This window comes from Gorilla gorilla, chromosome 5 (genome assembly GCF_029281585.2).
Source record: "Gorilla gorilla gorilla isolate KB3781 chromosome 5, NHGRI_mGorGor1-v2.1_pri, whole genome shotgun sequence".
Classification (NCBI taxonomy): domain Eukaryota; kingdom Metazoa; phylum Chordata; class Mammalia; order Primates; family Hominidae; genus Gorilla; species Gorilla gorilla.
In genome coordinates, this window is record NC_073229.2 from 99195646 (window position 1) to 99219978 (window position 24333).

The 24333-nt window shown below is 37.7% G+C and overlaps 1 protein-coding gene across 7 annotated transcripts in view; it reads right to left on the reverse strand.

Moving 5' to 3' along the window:
• Positions 1-2481: 2481 nt before the first annotated feature.
• The window catches only part of COL12A1 (collagen type XII alpha 1 chain), a 122138-nt gene continuing 100286 nt past the window's right edge, over positions 2482-24333 (reverse strand). For 4 of the 7 annotated variants that reach the window (XM_063707709.1, XM_063707712.1, XM_063707710.1 and 1 more), the window contains 14 exons: positions 23961-24038; positions 22749-22835; positions 21296-21349; positions 20138-20233; positions 19540-19593; positions 19139-19192; positions 14783-14836; positions 13281-13352; positions 9640-9675; positions 9473-9539; positions 8261-8449; positions 7257-7325; positions 5730-5900; positions 2482-3521 (listed from right to left, as the gene is read on the reverse strand). In XM_063707709.1, the coding sequence (XP_063563779.1) occupies positions 3346-3521; positions 5730-5900; positions 7257-7325; positions 8261-8449; positions 9473-9539; positions 9640-9675; positions 13281-13352; positions 14783-14836; positions 19139-19192; positions 19540-19593; positions 20138-20233; positions 21296-21349; positions 22749-22835; positions 23961-24038 (1257 nt within the window). In that variant the 3' untranslated portion in view covers positions 2482-3345. Of the gene's footprint in view, positions 4713-5729; positions 5901-7256; positions 7326-8260; positions 8450-9472; positions 9540-9639; positions 9676-13280; positions 13353-14782; positions 14837-19138; positions 19193-19539; positions 19594-20137; positions 20234-21295; positions 21350-22748; positions 22836-23960; positions 24039-24333 lie in introns of all 7 variants that reach the window. The other 3 variants (XM_063707713.1, XM_063707711.1, XM_004044298.5) reach the window with 1 other exon arrangement.

The window sequence follows — 24333 nt, forward strand, 5'->3', positions numbered from 1 at the left end:
TATTCTTCACCTCTTTCTCCTTCCTGCTGGGGAATATGGACATAACAGCTATGTCTCTATTAACCACCTTGGACCATAAGCCTAACTTGGCCATGGAAATCACAAAAAGCAGAGCAGCAAGATAGAAAGAGCCTGGTTCCTTGACTTCTCAAACATGAGAAATAAAGAAATTTCTACTTCTTTAAGCCACTATAATTTTGTAGCTTTCTGTTACTCACAGCTGAACTTAATCCTAATAAATACCAGATGTGTTAAGTTTGAGGTGTCTGTGGAACTGAAGGAGGGGCATGCAGTACAGCTGAATATACTGACATAGAACTAGGCAAGAGATCAGGGTTAGGGACAGGAAACACAGGTCATTCTCTAAAAGCTAGTCCATGTGATTTTTTTTTTCCAATAGCCTTCAGCAGCCTGATCTAAGAGTGGAAAAGCTAATAAATGTTTACATAAATAGATATTCAGATCTAAATCAATTTTCTGACCACAGGTGTAAGATAAAGATCGATATTACTTTGTATTTAAAATATTGCCTTGGAAAATAAAAGTCACTGCAGCAATTTTGTATATAACTAGCCGGTGTTTGTGAGGCAGACCCCATGAGGACAGTATAATCACAAACCCCTTTTTATTAGGGAGAAATGATGATTAAAACCAAATGAGGAAGAATTGTATGTGCCAAATGCAATGTAAAAGATATAATGAATAACAAATATTTAGGAACGATTATATTGACCTTTTTTGCACAAAAAATAAAATGTAAGCTTGGGCAACTGCCCAGGTAGCAAAATTCTGTATAAAGTCAAAAATGGATGCTCATGTATTTAAGAAAATATACGTGCAAACTTCTGTTAAACTTGCTAAATCATTGCACAAATAGTCTATAAAAATACTCAGAAATTAGGACCCATATAAATGCTATTCGTAAATTTTGAAATCTTTCCCACTGTAGACTTCATGAGAAGCTATAACTTCTCCCCACGTTTATTTCAGGCTACTTTCTAAAAAATGAGAGCCCTAGTTCCAAATATACATTGCACATAAGGAATTTCTTATAATGCTTCCAAATGGAAAAGGCTAGAAAAAGTGTTTCAAGTTGTTCTGTATTCTCCTCAAAAAAAGTTTGGATAAATAAACCAGCATCTACATGTTAGATTTCTTGTAGTTTTTCCGTGAGTTTCTAAAGACAGACTATCTGTCCTCTTCTCCCCATTGTTTAGTCCGTAAGTGCTCAATCAAGGATTATAAAAGTAATTTTAACACAGAATCCAGCAAACACAATTAAGTAAATATACTATGAAAATAAAAATCACAACAAGCATCTCAGCTAGTTATTAATTTTGTGCTTAGCCCCTGGTTTGGATTGCCTCGGCCCCAAGTTCCCAGAACAGAATAGAAAGTGGTTAATCAGTGCATTGCCAACATCAAGAATCAAACCCACATCTAGCCAGTGATAGAAGGTTCAATTTCTTTATGCCTTGAATCCACGTGGCCCTGGGACTCCACCAGATCAGTGGCTGAGGACCCACCCATCTTCAGGGTCTTGATACACATGTTCTTCATCAAGAAGCATCAGAAACCCCAATGAGTCAGAAACTAATCAAAATAAACTGATGGAACTTGGAGGTTTGAAAGCTTCTGCCCAGAGAGTAAGAAGATGGGAGTGGGGGAGGCCATCTAGTGATAAACTAGGTTAAGAATCACAAGGCCCAGAGTCTTAGTCTTGTTCTAATATTAATTAGCAGTCTGTTTCTTCCCAGCAAAGCAAAAGAATTGGGTTGGTCTGGGATAGTCTCAGCAGTATCTTCTAGCTTCAAAAGTGCACGTGTTGGGAATTACAAGTGAATGCTATGAGTTTAGCAACCTGCTTGACGTCTCCTAAATGTAATGCATTTATGTATCATCTGTTCGTTTTGATCCTCATCTCCAGGAGGTACTTAATTCAGATGTTTTGGTCTATGGAAAACTTTCTATCACTACTCCTCTCTCTTTAATTGATATTGGCTCTTTCACACCAACATTTACATTGTTTTCCTTGATATTTAGAATGGTTTTATTGCATTTGTAAGTGGAAAAGCAAGGCATCGCTAAATGTAAAATTTTCCATTATGGAATTTTCCTTCTAGCAATTAAACATGTTTTTGGGTTAAGTATGGTATAGAAAAGTGATTAAATGCATATGAAATCGTGTGGGTTATTAGAGATTATTTGGTTGTTTGGGGTATCCTAGGATACATAGTTGTTTTTCCACCAACCCACACATCCTCTATATTCCTAATAAAGCCTTTGGAATCTGCTGGGCTTTTTAAGGCTCTCACCACTCTCTTTCTATGACTTCACCGTATCATTAAAAATCTAAAGTTATTTAGCATAATTTAATAGTATTAGCAAGATTTGTAACCGTATCCAAGGATATGAACTTGTTTGTTGTAACAACCACTTGAGGCAGTCCAAAAGGCCCTTCAAAGAAAGAAACATGCCATGTCAAATTTTCAGTAGTTTTATTGAAAAATGCCTCTTTTGTTTCAGAAATAAATAATATAAGGCAGTGAAATTCACAATCTGCAGTTAAAATATAAAAGCAGCAATTCTATGTTCATAGTCTTGCAAACGTTTTCCAACTGCTTTTGATAACTAAGAAATATTATATTCTGAAAAAAGTTCATACTAAATATACAACACAAACATGCAATTCCATCTCTGCAGAATAATCTGCAATTTGGTATAAATGTTAGTGTGTCTAAAACAAGGAGGTTTAAGGCAATATGGAACTGTATCCCGTTGATGCACTAACTTCATCTACATGGCTTAAGGTTTGTGGTTGTTAAAGAGATGTATACGAGCATTCTATGCCCCGGTGTATAACAGAGATAGAAGAGGAAGATAAATAATTGCAATGGAGTTGACGTTTCCCTCCTTTTTGGTTTTAGGAGGGGAATTATTCGAATCGTGGTGTTATTGAATTGAAAATAAGTATAGCAAAAGATAAACTGCCCGCTCGAAATACACAGCAGCTCTGGGTTCCAGGACTTAACTGCTTAACCTAAGAGTTTCACTGAGGCTGCCCGCTGTGCTAACTAAAGGCACACGGCATGTTCTCTCTTTGCAGCTTTTGTTAACAAAGTATTTTGCAAGCATTTCAAGGGCAAAGGCAAAAATGTCTACAGACTGCGTGCTTGGAGCTAGGCTTCCTGCAGAAACAAGGTTCTCTACAATCAGAAAGGGTACTCCTGGATGAGCAACGCTGGAAGAAACACCTCAGAAAAGACGTACACTGCTCTATCTGACCTGTAAATGAGAATTTCAACACCTCCCCCAAGCCTCGCGGCGCGGCGCGTGATCTCTGGTTCACTGCCCGGGTCCGTGGGGCAGGGCGCGCCGCCAGCGCCGGTGGGGCTCAGGAGGCTCCTCTGCAGGCTCATCTGCGCCGTAGTCCTCGTATTCCGCTGTCCGCTCGGGCTCCACCGGCACGATGAAGGGCTCGCGCTCAGGCAGGTAGGCCCCGCCCTCGGGCACGTAAGGCTCTGTCCGATTCAACATTACAATTATGGCATGATTTGGAAGGCACACACACACACAGCAAAAGCTAAATCATCACCCGCGGTGATGGCACTCCAGTCTTAATCTCATAACTATAAATAGATAAGTTACAATGTCCCAATTATTTCCAGATAATTTGGTGATAATCAAATAATGAAATGGCACTTTCTTAAAAAAAAAAAAAACCTTCAAAAATCCAACAGTAAACACAATCATTGCACAAATACTTGGGAAGGGTCAGAGACTGGGCCAAAGAACTGTAAACGCAGTAACTAAGTAGGATTTTCGCAAATCCCCAAGTAACTGTTTATGCCTTCAAACTCCTCAATTCAAAGAACAACTTGGAAAGATGAGGAGGTGAGGGGAAGTTTCATTGGCTCCTAGAAACTGAACTCGGGGGGTGAAAAGCAACTATCACCAGGTAATATACAGTACATGACATCTTCTGTGGCTGTACCTCACACAAACTGAGTTACAGCTGGTGGGTGAGGAACACCAGTGACTACAGCAAAACAGGAAGAAAAGGTGATTTTAAACTTTGGTTTGAAAATTGCAGTTACAAAACCCAAATGAGAGGACACGGACAAAAAAGTAACAAAAAGACAGATGCCCTGAATCAGACACATCGCTAACAAGCAAGAGATGAGGAGATTCCATTTGGTGTTATTCCGGCATAGAGCAAGCGGCAGGCTTTGATGCAGAAGCTTATTGAAGAATTGTTAAGTGATTTTAGTCGACAGGATCACATACAAATCATTTACAAGCCACAATTAGTTTATTATTTACATAAGACATTTCTCTTTAACCAGGTTAATTGTTTTTCTTAAAATGGCATAGTCTCCTCTGGTTAGTAGTTTTATTATGCACCTCTTTCAAAACTGAGGCTCCTCATGGCTGTGTGTTGGAACTTTTTTAAAATAATGTCTTTCTACATTATTACTGAAATGCATCAGGCTTATAAACTGACACCACTGCTTTTGTCTCATTCAAGTTAGTAAAAAGAGTCTCCACCCTCCTTTGTGATGTCAACCCGGTTCGTTAACCATTATCTGTGGTGAGATTTCCATACAGACTCATTTCCTAATAAGCACGTGCGCAAACATCTCAGAAACAGGATTTTCATGTATTCAAACTGTAAGCAGCACTGGCGACTTAGAAAATGTGTTAGCCGGAACCTGAAACAGGTCAAAGATGATAGTTTTTAAAAGTTGAATGACTAAGTAAAAAATATAAATACACATCCATCTACGTATGTAATGGTTAAAGTATATATATATATATATATATCCATATATTTTTAGTTATTCTCACATCCCATAAGGAGGTGGTAATTTAAATTTATAAAGAATTAAACTGCAATTTTTTGAATGGGTTGCATGGAAATATACATTAAGATTTGTTATTACTTTTGGTCATATGTAATTATGCATATAAATATATAGATATATAGATATTTAGATATTCAACTACTCATGCACTATTTGAAAGTAGCAAATCATATCAAACAGCAGTATAATTTTTTAAATTTGCAAGATGCTTGAGGGTGCACTAATGAAATGGTCGCCATTGACCACAGCATGACTATCTTATTTCCAGATTGGCATATCTCCCCAGTCCTCACATCCCACAAAATCAAGTATAGGAGACTTCTGCCCTCTACAATTGTCAAACACTAGAATTTCATTAAAAATCCTTTAAAAACAATTATTAAGTCCCAGATTTTATGAATATTAATTCCATGGCTAGTATGGGACAGTTAACTATGTTCAGTTGTCTATACCATATTATTACATAGTTTACCCATAAATTAGATTCCCAAAACAATTTTTAAATACATATTCTTGGCATTTTACAGTTGTATTTAACAAATCCCTGTTCCCAATCTTTGGGAAAAGAAAAAAAAAAAAAGTCAATTACTAGCATGCTTTGAAGTCCCAAGAGAAGTAAGGGGAGGTTTATGATGTGATTTGGTAAATGCAGAAACATAGGGAAAAAAGAAAATAATTCAATCCTAACAGTGAAATAATGTTGTGTGCTATGATAGCAAACACTATTATTATATAATCAGAACTGAAAGAGTTGTTATCTTCAAGACATCTTCAAAGCAACCTTCCTTCAATCCTAAGGAGCTTCATTTCCATAAAGTTCTTTACTTCAGGTGAGTTGGGGTTCCTACAATGGCAACAACGTACCTGGATAGCCTTGCCCGTTGTATGGGATGCTGGCACACTGAGAAGAATCACAGTATCCAGGAGGACCCGGGGGTCCTCGGATACCTGAGTTTCCAGGACGGCCAGGGGGGCCAGGGGGACCTCTTGAACCTGTGGACCCTGGTGGACCTGTTCTGGATTCTCCTTGTGGACCTAGTGTGGAGTTAAAACAAATATATTTCCCCTCTTGTCAAATACAACTCCTGAGGTAGCCACCAATACTTTAAGTGGCACCTCCACTGTCTCAAAATTAGACAATTTACTATTGTATGGTAAGAAAATGTTTCCTTAAGAAATACCCAATATGAACCAAGGTGTGATGGAACTCTCTTACCAGTGACTCATCAGAGTTAATGCCAGAAGTATTTTATTCCAGAAAACATGATTTAGCAAAAATTTAGCCAAACCAGAGATATCAGTGAGTTCTTTGGTTTGCTCCCACTCTCACAGAGAAAAGAGCACCTGAAGGAAACAGCTCTGTTAAGCAGCCACATTGAGCTGCCATCAAAAGAAGGCAGCGTCTGCTCCACACCTCCAGCCTATGCAAAGCAATATTGTTTCTGGATCAATAGTTATAGTTAACATAAATGGAAAGATTTAGCCATAGGGCTGTCCTTGGTTGCAAGGGTATCATGTGCCTTATAATGAAAAAAGAAATCATTTACAACCTAGTAAATAAAATGCATCAGACAGACATCTAGTAGTCCTATCCAAAATATAAAAATGCTTTGGGAGAACAGTGAATGAAATTTACCAATATCTCAGGCCCTTTTAGTGAGGCTATGTTTTCTCAGTCTAATAGCCCCATATTGAAGACTACTGGAAAAAACAGGAAATATAACCATCTTTAAAGGCTATGAGGCCAAAAAAAAACAAATAGGAAGGGAGGAAGGAAGGAAGGAAAAGGGAAGGAAGGAAGGAGAGAGAAAGGGGAAATAGCAACCCTTTGTGTCACTAAAATTCATTTCATCATATATTAATGTTATAGTTAATGCCTAATAGAAACTTTTCATTTTTTTAACAAAGGGAACATGAAAATGAAGTTATGGAGGTTGACCTTCTTGCTAAAACATATGCCTGGTAATAAGAATGCTTTATGCTATAATAACAGGATGAAGTTGGCTGGGAGCAGTGGCTCACTTCTGTAATCCCAGCACTTTGGGAGGCCGAGGTGGGCGGATCATGAGGTCAGGAGATCGAGACCATCCTGGCTAACATGGCAAAACCCCGTCTCTACTAAAAATTAAAAAAAATTAGCCAGGCGTGGTGGCAGGCACCTGTAGTCCCAGCTACTCGGGAGGCTGAGGCAGAAGAATGGCGTGAACCCAGGAGGTGGAGCTTGCAGTGAGCCAAGATCGCGCCACTGCACTCCAGCCTGGGCAACAGAGCAAGACTCCGTCTCAAAAAAAAAAAAAAAAGAATAACAGGATGAAGTTGTGAATCTCTTCGGGATGGTGTGCCCTCTCGGTATTTATACTGTTTGCCTGTTTAAAATACTAGCAAACCTACCTGGGGGGCCAGGCAGCCCCCGAGGTCCTGGAGATCCAGTACCCCTTTCACCTTTCTCTCCTGGCAAACCTAAGAAAGGAGAAAAAGAGAAAGCACAGGGGAAAAATTATCTGGAAACATGTAATTTTCATCTTAACTGATAATATTTGATTCAAGTAATTCATTTCCTTAGTGAAAGCAGAACCTAATTTTTCACAGAAGTTCACTCTTTAAGCCAAGTTCTTTCTAGACATTTGTGTAATTCTAGATTTATGGCCAAGAAAAAATTTGGCTACAAGGCAGGGGAAAAATTATTTGAAGCAAACAAACATGTCTAATATATTTTTAAATAGTAATTAGTAACAGTAATCCTGAAGATATTGTTATAATATCTCATTGAAAAACATATTAAAGGTATTTTATCTTTAGTAGCCCTATTAGTACAGCAGCCAAACCAGTAGAATTATAGAAATATGTAGGTTTTCTCTAGAGTATTAAGTACTCCTTTGACAAAAGTGGATACCCAGAATCCTGAAATATCTGGAATCAAATAGTCCTGTTTTTCTCCTTTTCCTTCAACTGCACTTATCTATACCATGAAATTAGAGCCAAACAAACATACAAGACCAGTGCCAGACCCTGAATAAAGGAACCAAAATAAGTTGGATCTAAAACTCTAGGGCTGCCTAAGAACATTCAGTTGCTTCTCGACTCTTGCCGCAGTCACAGAGAGTAATAAGATTTGGGTAGCTGATTTAGTTTGCCAAGATAGAGTTTTTCCCATTAAAAACAACAAAAGTCAGAAAATAGCATTATCTTTACTGAGATCTGATAAAAACATGCCATTTTTCTAAGACATGGATCTCTATGGCCTATGAGTTGCCTAACAGCTCTTCTGAGGCTGTCCAAACAAGACTAGTGAAAGCAGTTTGCCTAGGTCACCTTTCAGATGCCTTCAACCTGTCCCAACTCCTACATTTGCAAATTCCTTCCTTTATCCCAATACAGAAGCCAGAAATGCCTACCTCGTTCCCCAGGGGGTCCCTGCATCCCTGGTGTGCCCGGGAAGCCTGGCCGCCCCCCAGGCCCAGGTTCTCCTCTGGCTCCTGCGCTGCCAGGAGGTCCCGGTGGACCCGGCGGGCCTGGCTGGTTGCGACTGGACTGGTAATCATTGGGAATCTGATTCAGCATCTGATTGAATCTGTTCATCTGACCTACAAGCAGAAATAAGGCTTGTTAGTAAGAAACCCAATAAAGGACGGATGAGAGAGTGAAACTGTTTTCTCTTAGTGTCTAGTGAAATCCATCTCCATTCTGCAACCCCTCTAGGAAACAATCTAATTAGAATCCTAAAAATAAAATTAAGACAGTCTAATCATCGAGGACAAAATGGTCCCTGATAAATAACTGTTTCCACAAAATGCTGACCTACAAGCCACAAACATTACTACAAATATAAAAGAGTTGTTAAAGTTTAATATGGCTCTGAAATAAAGTCTTGAGATTTACCAGGTGACATCACTCAAAAGAAAACCTTTTTTATAATTAGATAATTCTACAATTTTTTGTATATCTAAGGCAATGATAATCAGGTTTCAGTGCAAACTGGAATTGCCTGTGGGGCACCTTGAAAAATCTGTATTTCTGGGCCTTATCTCCAAAGTCAATGATTCACTAAGCTTAGGGCATGGTGCAGGAACTCACTTCTAACAAGCAACATAAGTGATTCTAAGGCAGGTGTTCCTCAGTACCGCACTTCGGAAAACATTGATTAAGACTTCTCTAAGAGTGAGTTATGGGTTTAAGGCCCACACCAGTCTGCAGGTACTGAGCTTCATTACTTAACAGGCCTTATGGAATAAGAAGAGCCTGTGAAAAACAGGCAAGAGAGAGTTTCCTACCAAAATCAACTTTCACTGATCAAATTCATCTTGGTGGGCCCCCTTCCTTAAGGTCATAAAATGACTTAAACATCTTAACTTAAAATATCTAATGTCTTAGTACTTAAGTTTACTGCTATTATTTTACCTTGGGTTATTATTTTATCTTAGTGACAATCTTTAAAATATCATTAACTTCATCTAATCAGATACAAAACTGACAATGTATAAGAACAAGAGCTTATCAAACGAAATGAAAGAGAAATCTATCTCTTAGAAACTTTATGACTCAAACTCTGCATTTTCCTGCAATTAATTTTAAAACAATTCATACAGTAAAAAGAAAAGAAATTTTACCACTTATCAATTGTTCACAGACTTGTCTTGCAACTGCTCGCATCATGTTCTGGGAAGCAATGTCTCCCTTGTTGAATTAATGAGAATGATTAGCATATTAGTTCTATAGTTTTAGACTTCAACGTTTAACACACAAAATAAACATAAGATTTTTTAAAAATACATACCCTATCACCTTTTTCTCCTTTCAACCCAGATGGACCCTGAAAAATATGAATTACATACATTAGAAACTGACAAACATACTTTAAAATGATGCATGAATAGACATAATGATGAAAGAGAACAAGTTCTGTTTTCTAAAGCATTAGCAAAATGACACATCACATTTATATCCATGTTACTCACATTCTGCTTTTCTATAAAAAGGAATCTAATCTCTCTCTCTCTCTCTCTCTCTCTCTCTCTCTCTGAAGCACATGTCCTCCAAAACAGTGCACAGATGTGAATTTTGTGGTCACAATTGTAAAAGTTATGGACCATGCACACTTTTTACAATGCAATTCATGATACATATGGAACTAAAATACATATGAAGACTGCCCTTGTACTGCCATACTTTGCTTTATATCATCATAGTTGGTTATCTGAGCTGCTTATTGTGGAACGTCCATGAGATTAGTCTCCATTCAGTCTCACTAAGAACCAGCACGCTGTTGTCAGCTCCTTAGCTCAATATATATCCTTTAACTTCATCCAGTGATTCTTTGTACATTTGAGATAAAAGAAACTGGGTTGAAGCTGGAAACCATCATTCTCGGCAAACTATCACAAGAACAGAAAACCAAACACTGCATGTTCTCACTCATAATTGGGAGTTGAACAATGAGAACAAATGGACACAGGGAGGGAAACATCACACAGGCCTGTTGGGGGGTCAGGGGCTAGGGGAGGGATAACATTAGGAAACATACCTAATGTAGGTGATGGGTTGATGGGTGCAGCAAACCACCATGGCACACGTATACCTATGTAACAAACCTGCATATTCTGCACATGTACCCCAGAACTTAAAGTATAATAATAAAAAAATTCCACAATTAAAAAAAAGAAACTGGGTTTTTCTTTTATTAAATAACTCAATCTGATCCTACATCTAAATACAAGCATAGAATATTTGTCCCTACACTGTCATAAGCCTCTCACCATAAGAGATATTGGAAAAGTTTTCCTTAGAGTGCAACAAGTTTTTGTCTTTCAGTTATATATTTCCAGGCTGCCAACTGCTATCACCGAAGGAACATCTAAATCATTGACAAATCAGGTAATGTCCCATACCAAACAACTTCTCACCATCCCCATGGAAACCACTGCAGTCCAAACCAAGACTCTTGCCTGAAACTACTCCAATACCCTCCTAACTGCTCTCCCTTCTCCCCGTTTTGCTATATTATAGTCTATTCTCCACACCAAAACCAGAATGATATTTTTTAAAGAAAAATTAGATCATGTCACTCCTTTGGCTCCAAGAGCCACCCATCCCATTCCCATCAGATTTAGAGGAAAATAATAATTCCTTATCATGGGCTACATGGTCCATATGATCATCTATGCCTAGCTATCTGACCTCATATTTTATCCCTCTCCATTTAACTCCCTTCACTTTGGTACCCAGACCTGTTGGATGTTCCTTTCACATGTCAGTCTCATTCCTCAGCCAAGGCTTTCATTCATGCTGTTTCCTCTGCCTGGAACCCTCTTTCCATAGATCAAATAGCTTTCTCCCTCATTTCATCCCAATGTCACCTTGTCAGAGAGGTTCCTAGATGACTGTATCCAAAATAGCTGCCTTCCCACCAGCACAATCATTCTCTAACCCCTTACTCTGTTTCTTCTTCATAACACTCATTATCACGGGAACCTATATTTACATGGTTTTGTCTATATACCCCCCAGAATGTCTATGAAGGCAAGAATTTTGTCTTGTTTGCTGTTATATCACCTGACCCTAGAACACTAGCTAGCATATTGTAGGCACTAAACAAATATGTGTTTACTAATGAAGTATTCTATAAACATCTCATGGAAACATCTCCTATAGAATATCAGGTACTATAAGTTAGCAAGAAGATATCAACTGATTATAATAGCTAATGACATAAGCTAACAATGATTAAGCCAAGCTCTCTGCTAAGACCTATATATACCTATATGCTATGTTTGGTTTCATTAATTAGAGGAAGGTAAGATAAAATAGGGAAGAAAAAAAGAGGAAATTTGCTACTTTTGAAGGACGAGGAAAATGAAGGAGAAAAGGGGAAGTGCTGGGGTCTAAATAAATGTATACCAAATTATAATTATCGTAAGAAAAACTGGAGTTATCTATTTCTTTGCCAAAAGTATTAGATTTTTGTGGAAACACTAATATTGTATTTGGAGCATTTTGCAAATGCAGGATTTTTTACATTTACTGCTATTTTGAGATTGTTCTGATTTTTTTTAATTTATTGGCACTCTGAGATTGTCCTATTGTTCATGATTTGTAGAAATCATCTTTATTGCTGATATTTAGAGATCATATTTCAAGTAATAGCTGTAGACATTTCTTTTAGGCTTCTAGCTACAGCCATCAATTATATGAGTAATATTCTTATATAAGACACTATTGAGGTCATAGTAAAACAAAATGAAATGCTGAATGGGTAGAAAAGTTTCATATACTTATAATTGCACTTGCAAAGTTTCTACCATGATCCATTGAGGAAAAGAAAGTAATAAAGTCACATGCTAGGGTACACACAGTTTTTAAAGTATTTAGGTTGGTGCAAACGTAATTATGGTTTTTGTCATTCTTTTTAACCTAATATATCGGGAGTCTTCTATCTTTATGTTGCTTGCTTAATTTTATGAATCATACAAGGCAAGCCATATCACATAAATGTCCAGTTCTAAGTCTCTCTGAAATTACCTTTTTTTTAACTTGGGTTTGTATAATTTGAACAATGCTTTAAAAAGGGGAAATTCTGTCCAGAGAAGAGCCCTGATAAATTTTTGTCACTGCTAATAGTTGGACTTAATTGTCTTTAAGATAAATTTTTATATTTCAGGATGCTATTTGGACAAAAAAAATTGCTTAAATAAATTCACACTTCATAAATACAAAAAAAGGAAAAGCTTGTAAAAAATATGAAGCCCAACACTCATTACAAATATTTGTGTATATTTTAGAAACTTCAAATTCAGTTTTGGAGATACTAATTTGGAAATACTAAATATGTGTACTACTATCTCAACTATTATTTTAACCAAAATATCTGCATAAGAGAAAGTTAAATGGGGTATAAATTGGGGCAGGACAGTATTAAAAAAGTAAAATGATAAAGTTAATAAATAATTTTAATTCTGGTTCTGATGTTCTAGCCTCCTCAACTAGATACAAAAGAATAAATGGAAAGCTGGATAATGCCACAAAAGGGTTAACATTAGCAAGCTAGGGATGGAGGCGCTGTGCACCATCGTCATGTATTTTTCCATCTTAAGCAGCATACCACTCCTAACTAAAAAGAATCATTTTGCTGACCCAGCTCTGAGTGTTTATACAGCGCAGAAATATGTGTCTTGGCTCATAATCCCATTCTCCTTTTAAAGAAACCCAGTAACCACAATTTTCATCCCAGAATATTATAACAACCCAGAGAGAAAAATTTAGAACTAGTACCAAGTCAAATCCATGAGTTTAGCATGGTTTCAACAAATGCTTCAAACACATTACAGCAGAGATAACCTAAATATAACAAAGTCTTGCAGTTCTCATTATTTATTTCCACAGTGAAACGACTGTCAGTAGACATGCAAGCTGTCCGCTTACTGGTCTGCCATGATCTCCAGGTTTTCCTGGCTTCCCACTTGGTCCTGTGACTCCTGGGGAGCCTGGGCTTCCCTACAACACATGGAGAGGGAAGGGGACTGTTATGACAAAGGGAAAATCCCATCTAAAGTAAATGAATACAGCCTGTTTTAAACGCGTTTAAATGAAACAACTCATAATTACACATTCAGGAAAAATAAAACCAAATTTTAAGATAACATGAAATAAAAAACTCTTGACAACTACAGTGCAATCCTTATGGACTATATAGTTTTAAAATATATTTTGAGACCAGTTGAAAAATACATGCATATGTATATAATCAGTTTCACAATTTAAGACTATGATCCTAGTAAATTGGTTACAAAGTGGATGTGCAGAAAGCAATTCCCTTTTTTTTTAAGTTTCCTACTACGAGACCAGACAATCTTTCAAAACACAGAGGTTGAAAATTTAGGCTGGAAAAGAATTAAGAAGGTGGCCAGTTTTCTGCTAAGTTGGGCACCATGGTGGCAGAGTCTTCCCTTGTCTGCTGGGAATTGTACTCTCAGCTTAGAAATTCATTTTTCCCTTTGGAGCATTCTCCACACTTTCATTCCCTTCCATCCTGTCAGCACCCTTAACCCCACCAAAATTATAAGATTTTCTCCCTGTTGCTTTTACCACAGCTTCCAGACATTTTGGCCCTATATTTAATAGAATGTTTATAATATGTACTGGCCAATATGTCATGTTCTAAAGCCTAAAATTTTCTTAAAATGGAATGTTCAGATTTTGTCAAGCAATCCTTTACTCCATTAATTATGCAAATGTTAATCTCTATAGTAAATACTTAACATGAAAGTTTGCTGTGCATTTAAATCCCCCATTACCTAAAGATCTATATTTTAAACATAAATAATAAAATTATTTTAACATATGCTCTTGAGTCTTCATATCCTGCCACACAGACATGCAGGCTATCCATCACCTCAAACAATTTTACTGGGATCTCACCTGGATGCAAGTATACAGATGCCAGTTTCAAAATCATTAGTTTCAGTATTTTCCCAATATCTTACGTTGAAGACCCTTTTAGTTGTAGATAAAACTGACTTCCTCAGAACAACTGATGGCTGTTCAATAATAAAGTTCTTGAAATTTAAATGTTATAGGCACAGATTCTTAAAATTCTGTAACAGGAAATAACCGAACCACCAAGGTTATAAAACCCAACCACTTAATGTAGGGATGAAGAAACTGAGGCACCAACCAGCTGGTAGCCAGTTAGTTAGGGATTTCTTTTTCTTTTTCTCAAGTGTAACTTGATTAAACTGAAAGATTCCGTATTTTAACACGTCTGTTTTCTCTAGCACATTTTGATGTAGGTAAATAAAAACACAGTTCCCTCAATGATATACTCCACAGCACAGATGGAATGTGTTTCAAAGGCAGGTTACTAGCAAAATGAGGTGAGAGGGTGGGAGTGAAGGGCACAAAAATGAGACACATTTAGTTCTTACCGGCGGCCCTGGTGGGCCCCTGGGTCCCATTGCACCGTCTTTTCCAGTGAAGCCCTATTGTAAAAATGAAAGTAATTACAGTTAGGGAGGTCATGAGCAAGTGAAAAGAAAAGATGCTAAACAGGTTGCTAAAGCTGAAGGCTGAAGAGAAGGATTTAGCCCAACATTGCTGTTTGGGAGGTAAGCTTTCAATAAGAAGACAAACAGCAAAAAAATAAAAACAAATTAAAAAATTAAAAAATCTTTTCAGTTTAACTTATGCCTTTTACTGAATAATTAATTTCTATGCTCATTCACTTGTATAGTTATAAATAAAACAATTTTAAGAGCCAAACTAATCTTTTCTCCCAGGAAGGCAGATTCCCTTCATGAAGATATTATTTTTTGTTTTTGTAATAGCATAAAGAAGTCTAAAGGAAGATTTACCCATTCTATGGAAAAGTCAATGTCCACAGGCTGGCCCAGGAAGGATGCAGGTGAGAGGAAAGGAAAGTTACTGAGAAAAGCAAGCGGTATCATAAAAGATGATACTATGGTGGCAGAGTCTTCCTTTGTCTGCTGGGAATTGGACTCTCAGCTTAGAAATTCATTTTTCCCTTTGGTGCGTTCTCTGCGCCTTCATTCTCTTCCATCATATCAGCACCCTTTAGCCCCAACAAAACAATAAGAATTTCTCCCTATTGCTTTTACCACAGCTTCCAGATATTTTAGCCATATATTTAATAGAATATTTATAATATGTACTGGTCAATACATCATGTTCTAAAGCCTAAAATTTCCTTAAGATGGAATTGTCAAATTTTATAAAACATTCCTTTACCAAATATGCAAATATTAAGCTCTGTAGTAAATACTTAACATGAAAGTTTACTACACATTTAAATTCCCCCTTATCTAAGAATATACATTAAACATAAATAATAAAATTATTTTAACACATGCTCTCAAGTCTTCATACCCTGCCATACATACAGACATAGAGAAGTCTATATGGAAAATCCTGACCACCTAATTAGAAAACTCCCTTCCTCATTTCCTGAGCAACTGTCAGACAGTTAGAGCAGGACTATTTATGTCTCCACTCCTGGTGAATTTCTTTCTTCCTCTCCCAAAAGAGGCAAAGGTGGGCTGGGTGCAATGGCTCATGCCTGTAATCCCAGCACTTTGGGAGGCCAAGGCAGGAGGATTGCTTAAGCCCAGGAGTTCAAGACCAGCCTGGGCAACATAAGAAGACCCTGTCACTAAAAAAAGTGAAAGAAAAAAAATAGCCAAGCATGGTGGCACACACCTGTGGTCCCAGCTACTTGGGAGGCTAAGGTGGAAGGATCACTTGAGCCCGAGAGGTCAGGGCTGCAGTGAGCTGTGATCGCACCACTGCACTCCAGCCTGGGTGACAGAGTGGGACCCTATTTCAAAAAAAAACAGAGGCAAAGCTGTCTTAACTGACCTCCACTCAAAAGAGAGGAAATCCTCAATCCTGATAATAAGCAGTTAATTTTTGTAGTGCTCTGTCTCTCTTCAACACACACAAAGGCCAGAACTGCCTCAGCATCAGTTCACCAGGCAGGAACAGAGCACATCTCCCCACAGGCTTGATCTCTGGCTCGTGCGCCCGCATTTATGTGTTATTTTCTCTCTCTCTCTCTGTACAGTGCCAAATGACCTCTGCCTGGAATGAGTCATCCTGCTACCCAGTTAGCATTCACTCTCAACAGCAGATCTCTGAAATCCAGCCGAGGATTTCTGAGTCAGGTCATTTTTTAGAGTTGTTGCATTCCTCTGTCAGAGATTTTTGTCTCATTTTCCGCAGAGAATGAAAGTAATCATTTCATCCATATTCTTGGATTTTCACAAAAGTTGACCATTTGGATCTCTTCCTGAATTAACTATCCACACTTTTTATTAGTACATTGACTTTACCATAGAAGTTTAAATTATTCTTTTTACATTTGTTGGAAATATTCCACTTCCCCCAAAAAAAACTTTTTTCAGAAACTTTTAGGGATAATATTTCAGATTGTTTTCTGGAAGATCTAGGCCTGATTAACAAAAAAACAGATCCTAAGCCTATCTGATGTAACACCAATATCACTTCTAAGGGCCACTTAAGAAAAAAATTCCCTATAATATTGCTCGGACAATTTGAATAAAATTTCTTCCACCCAAGTTTCTTCAACTACTATATAGGATGTTCTTTTTCATTTTTTATGGTAAATATCATATTTCTAAATAATTAATCCTCCTTTAGTCAGTCTAAGAACTTTCTGATCAACCATTTCCTTTTAGAGGAAGTATATTTGTAAATTGGAGTGAAGAAGATTTATTATGAAGTACTCAAAAAGGCTACCCACTATGCCATCTGCAGAACTTTGTGCCACAATTTTATTTTATTCTTCATTTTTTGCTGCAAGCCACAGCAGTTATTTCCACTTCTACCCAAGTGAGGGGGCTGAGAAGACTGATGGCCATTTTCATAGATACACATGTACAGATACCTGTATATGTGGTTCTTTTTTTACTTTCTAATAGCCCCCAGCACTGTGCCTCATTTCAAAAATCGTCTGTGCTGAAGACAATCTCTGTATCTTGTTTCTCCCTACTTGATCCTGCTAACAAGTCTTCATTCCTCACCACAACCCTTGGCCTTGATCTCTCGTGCTTCCTTCTCTTCACTTCCACTACTGAGTTCACGTTTTGTTTTGTTTTGTTTCAGCTGAGATTCCCATACTCAAAGTCTCTCTAATGTTCTAAAATTGTTGATACCCCACCAGCTATGCACCCTCCTTTTTGCATTAGTGGTAGTTTACTAAGCAGTAGGTAGGTACACAGGCTGTGAAGGAAAAGGGAGAACAGTTTCCTGAAAAGTTCTCTTGCCCTCATCCCAGGGTGGCCTCACCACAAAGCTGGACGCATATTAGAATTTGAGAATGGAAGAGCACAGTCCCTTCCAGTCCCTTACTTTTCAGGGATGCAATTATGCTGCCTGATGGTGATGGCTGTCTGAGCACCAGTCCAGAAAGATAGTCCTGCTGGGAAGTGTGCTAGGGAACCCGCCGTGTGTCTGCATGAAGCCCACATTGGGGTGGATGTGATGGAAACAAGGTTTCAGTCGTAGCAACAGCAAGCAAGTAAGCCCATTGCCACTTCTCAGCTGCAATATTCTGGGGTTTATTTTCTAATAAAGAAGACTGACTTGTCACCCTCGTACTCTCACTGTTGTCCTTTACTGTAAAATAAGAATTCAAAAAAAAACCTAAAGTGCCAGTCTCAAAAGAGTCAGAAGATGTGTATGTCAGAACTACCTCCACATCCCATATCCCAGAAAATACAGTTTTCTCTTTGACCTCTCTCTTATCTCTCCCCCAAACTCAAAGGAGGCATGGGAACAAATAAAGTTCACTGGCATATCATCTACCATTTTGTATTATCTTAGGGCAAATCTTTGCTCCCTCTGAATGGCCTACCTCTCTGCCCAATGGTGTCTTGGAGGTGTTAAGGTTGATAGATTTATGTTTAACGACAGCTGTTATAGTACTGGCTTCCTCAGATCCTGCTGCTAGTCATATATTTTAACTTGATTGATTAATCAAAATACAAACTACTCTCAGACTATTATTGGAACCATAAGACGCTGAAAAGTCATTAGTTCCTTTGTTCTGAGAAACTCTTAAAATTTCTGGGTTCTTTTTATTAAAGCATTTGTGGTCTCCTATGGAACCAAATATTTCACATTATTGATGAACAGAACATAGAGGTCATGTTCACCATGCTTCTTATTAACTTATCCTAGAGAAGACTGGGTTTCCTGTACTGCTTTCATGCTAAGTCAAGACCAAACCTGAAAGCTGCTACCAACAGGCAAATTCCCTACTAAATACCAGCTGTCTACCCCACCATCAAGGCCTAGAAGTGGTATTTGAGTTCTAAAGGTGTAGACAGGATGTCTTGAGTTTGTAGAAAGTGCTATGGGAGTCAAGGCTACCCTCATGGTTACAGAAAAGCGGCCTCACAACTAAGATTTTAATTTTAAGATTTAAAACAATTTGCTGAGATTCTTGAATCTCTTTTTAATCAGCTAAAATTCCTTTTCTGGACTTCTTTTTATGAATATGATATGGTAAGAAATTTTCTGAAAATTAAAATTTCAAAGACTCCCCTGGAGTCCCACCACTTTATTTCAAAGACCTTGAGATTGATCTGATGTTGGATGGTCCACTGACATTAGCTTTGCAGCTTTGCAGCTTTCCACAAGATACATTACCAGCCTTGCAAACTGGATTTTGAAGGGTTCTTAATTAATAGGCAACCATGTGACATCATTTCCAACATCATTGTAGCCTGCTCAAGAAAACTTACTCTGTCTCCTGGAGGTCCCATTGGTCCTGGTGGGCCAGGTAATCCTGGGGTTCCCTGCACAGAAGGAAACAAACAAGTGAAACATTATAATATACTTCCTGTGTGGGAGAGAATCCTTGTTATTTTCCAAATTTTTTTTTTTTAATTCCAGAGACTCTGAATAGAAACAGGAGAACAGAGCCAAGCACATTGCCAAGCATACAGTAGATGCTCAGTCAACAAGCAGATACCTGAATTGAATAGCACCAACTTGAAAGCTAAGACCAGGGTATGAAATGGAAATGAGGTGAAACACATATCCAGGCTTCTGCTTTGCTACTTAATCTGGGTTCACCTTTTGAGGCACTAGAAAAGGAAATTTTCAAATAGCACATGACAGGGCAACTTAGAGACCAACTCACTGTTCGGCCTGGAAGTCCTGGCTCTCCAGCATCACCTTTCATCCCTTGGCGACCCTAGAGTGAGCAATGGGAAAACAGTTCTCAGGCGTTTCACAGAGATTAAGCAAAAAAGGAAGACGTGAGTCACTTATGAAATCTTCATCACTTCATAAATCCAGTGTAAGCGTTCAGAATGAGCACAGAAGGGTATTTTTGAAAGGAGATGAATAAACCTTTTTTGAATTAATGCTCACTCTTTAAACTACAAATGCTGTGTTATAATTTCTACTTACAATGTTATGGGGTAATTTTATATAATTATGGGATATTATACCTACCTTAAAAGAATATAGTTTAACATAGGGGATATCTACTTTACTTATAAGAAAATGTTTAATAAAGTCAAATAAGTAGCAGTAATTTTTTCTACACAGTTTTATATTATTACATAGTCTATTTACATATCTAAAATAACAGTCATCATAGAGGCTGCTATCTCGGTGACTAACCTCGTTGAATTATCTGAGAAAACATTTGATTTGGCAAAATGTAGAAAAGATTCATTTAACTAAATGTTTATCCACCATTCTCATTTAATACAGAAAGGCTTTGTGCTTACTTGCTCTCCCGGAATAGAGAGTCCATTGGGTCCCTGAGGGCCTGGAGGACCCTGGGGGCCTGGAGGACCTATGTCTCCACGAGGACCAGGAGGCCCCTAAAATACACAAGAGAGAGACAACCACGAAGTAATGTAATACCTTTTCAGTGCTGACATTTAGTCAGACACTTGTCATCATAACTCTAAGACATCAATCATAATCTTTGTAAACTTTTAAGAATCTACATCTATGAATATATTCATTAATGTAATTTCTTTCTTCCCTTTACTATTGAAAAGTACAATAAATTTACAAGAACACTTACATTTCCATAAAAGTCCTATTAGAAATAGATTTTTTTAATAAAATACATTGCATATAATATATTCATATATTAATTTTCATAGATTTATATGAGATTAAATGCTTAAGTTTCACTGGATTTGATTTATTTTAAGTTAGTCCTCATTTCTCTTAGACTTCAGCTTATTTCTGGGACTAAAAGATATATAAATCAAGCAAGGAAAGAAAAGATGCCCATGGATGAGGTGCCCTGTGCTGGAGCTCTTTTGCAATCTGTCTAGATGGAAAAGGCACAACCTTGGCATCAGGCCTGGGTTAGCATCCTAATCTTGCCCTTTCCTAATGGGGTTATTTTATCATTAATTATATTATGACCAAAAACTACACATTATCTTCATAAAATAGTCCCCTGAGAAGCTTGAGTTGTCTTACAGAAAACCAGTGTGGAGCTGGCAGAAGGGGCAGGTGACCCCTTGTGAGCACATACGCAGCCACTCAGCATTTTTTTCTGAGACTGGTGAAAAAAGCAGCAGCAGTGCTCCCAACAGGCTCCAGCTCCCTAGCAGGTCTCTGCTCCCTGTGGGGTGTGGGTACCCCCTCTGCTTCCCCATGTTCTGGCCAAGGCCTTAAAGATCTTCTGCAGCTTCCCCATGTGTAATTGTTACAGCTATGACATGCATCCTATGCATTTCTTTCTCTGGCTAGTCTAATCCATCATTATGACATCCAGAGATAAGACAGAGGTAATTATATTACCTGAGGCACACTGAACCTGAGCTGACTTGCTCAAGATCACATACCCCCTTTGTGAAAATTTGAACAACCAGATCTCAACATATAGATAAAAATTTAAATGCACTCTAAAATATACTTACAATTGCCCCACTGATACCTCTTTCACCTCTGGGACCTTTAGCACCAGGCCCTCCCTAAAATACATAGAGCACATAGTAGTGTGAACATAGGAAAATAGGAAGAAGTTGATATACAAAAAGTTCTTCAAGAAAAAGTGCAATTTCCAGACAATTATTATTCTACAGCTGCTTGCAAACTATTGAAGCAAATATTTCATGTCATACAAATATGTGAGGCAAGAGAATTTCAAAACTTTGTACATTCTGAGTGTCTTTTTTTAATTATATTTCAAATTTCAAATTTTCTTTTGAAAATTTGAGGTTTATTGGGAAAAGCAAACATTATACTACTTGTATACAATAAAGAGAAAAATGAGCTTTGGATTTATGTGAATTACATTCCTTGGGGAAAATGATGGGCAAAAAGAAGAGTATCTTAAATCGCTCAGAGTATTAGAACATGTACGTAACAGGAATTCAGAAACAACTGAACAAAGAGGAAATAAATATCACAGTGACATCCAAGCATGTTACCTCACAACTACAGGGGAAAAAATCCCAACATCTCAAAAACATCTAAGTCACATCCAGGACATAATTTCATGATTATAAATATAAATCACTGTTACTAGAAAAAAAGAATGGTAATCCCAGTGGCATTTTGATTCTATATATGAGGAGCTGGCTTGTAATTAACCTAAAATCAGTCTACATTATTTGCTATGACCCAAGAATAGTAAATTTTCATGTTCTGTGAATCCCTGAGCTCCTCCTGTGTTAATTACATATTTTCTTAAAAGAAGCCAAGGGAGATTAGAGCTATCCTCAAAACTGGCCCAGATCAGATACTGGATAGACTAATTCAAGGGGTTTCACATTGATCAATGAACTCTATCACTGCAATCTTCAACGTTTTGCCTTGCACTTTCTTGGCTTTCCCTCCCAACCAATGCATAAATCTGGTCATAGTCTTCTCACTCAAGTTATTCCAAACCCAGAGTTTATGATATCACATGTGTAAATTACCCTCTCTATATGTTATTCTCATGATATGTCTGCTACATAAGATGCACATGTTCTAGGTTCTCAACAAGTTGTTCTTGGGTCAGCCTCTCAGCTGTGGCTTTATACCAAACATATAAGAAGCTTTCAGGAGACGTAAGGAATTTTCAATCATGTAATTACAGATGGAAATCCAGGTTCATATCTTTAAGAAAAAATCTCCTAAAGACTAGCCAATATTATCATTCTTGCATGGCTGAAGAAATATGTCAAATGTCAGAATCAAATATTCTTCCCAATTTACTCCATTTCAGATGTCCAAATATACTAAAATGATGGTCTGCAATTTAGCTTGCTCTATCCTAGAAAACCTGGATGAATTGAAGTATTTTATTGACTCCATATTGGCAAATAGATAATCACTCTAAAGATTTCAAAGGAAAAACCAGAGGAACTATTTCAATTTCCTTACTGCAGGGCCTGGAGGTCCTGGAGGTCCAACGCTGTCCTGTGTACATGTGCAAGAATTTGGAAAAGCAGGGCATTTTCCCTCATCTCTCTGAAATTTTGAAAAGAATATTTACCTTTAAATTTAGAGGAAAAAAATGACTTCCCATCCCCACCCCCACTTACATGCACAAGGAAGTCTGTTTCCCAACTTAAAGAAATAATTTTAATTATCATTATGAATAGTCTTATGTTGAAACTTGCTGTGCTCCTTTATGCCTTTATTTTATGCATTACGTTAGGAAACCTCACTGACAAAGAAATGTTTACAAGACCACTGAGATCTCCGGTAATTTAATCCAATTTCCTCTAATCCAGTGTTAGAGACTTGTTGTGTATCTCAAATATCAATTCCCATTTGGAAAAAAATCCAAAATTCTTTCCTCTTTCTCCATTATCCACATTGTTTTGTCCCTCACTTCATTCAGGTCTCTGCTTAAATCTCCCCTTATCACTGAGGGCTGCTACTACCTACCATCACTGTCTGTCCCTTTGCCCTGATTTGTTATGCATCCTAGGACTTTCACTCAATGATATAGTATATACGTCCTTGTTAATTCTTTCTCTCCCAGTGCCTTTCACTGGAATACTCACTTTTTACTGGCTTAACACAAGCACACAGATTGGTGCCTAGCTTATAATAGGTGCTCAATAAATATTTGCTGAATAAATAATGCACACTCTTCCTGTGGATGTATGTGGGTCTTTGCTGGCCAAAAGCTTCAAATCCATCACCAACATTCAACTTTGTAACTATTACCACCTACATAGATATTATTAAAGAAAAGTCATCATCTCAAAAAGAAATACTATGGTTATTTCTACCATCTAAAAACCTTAGTCATCCAGAAAGGTGCTGGCTTGTTTTGTAAAATGCTGATATTTTACAAGCAATAAGAGGGCTTTACAGTAAGTGGGCTTATCAAACACATTAACTCAGCAGGACTTTTCTCTTACGGAGAATTTCCAGATACAGTCTGTGTATTACCAGCTTGTGAGGGAGGGATCACACAGGCACTGGCTTTTCTGTAGTAGCTGGTGCGTACCCACACATTGCGTGTCTTTTAGCTCCATCCTGAAGATACAACTGTGGAGTGCTACTTCCTCTCCCAGGCACAAGGGTTTATTCCTGGGGGACTGTTAAAGCCATGGCAGAATTCAATTCTGTTTTACTTACCCTAGAGGGAATATCACAGCATCTGTCTCTACTGGTCCACACTGGACTGCAGACAATGTCAAAACTCTGGATTTGGAACTGCAAACAACCAACAGCAACATCAGCTAAAGATGCATGAAAAACATTTTATATTGGCACTTCCACATTTTAACATTGCCAACTTCTCACACATACTCTCTCAAGGGTGTGAGCCATTGAGAGCAATGTGATCCTTACTTCATGAGGAAAGAACATGAAAACATATGCCTATGAGAAAGAGATAGAAAAGTGAAACATGTATGTGAGATTCCCACTCCTGATTCACTTCTTTGGCCAAAATGCGATGTTTGAACATATGTCTACGAGAAAGAGATAGAAAAGTGAAAGGTGTATG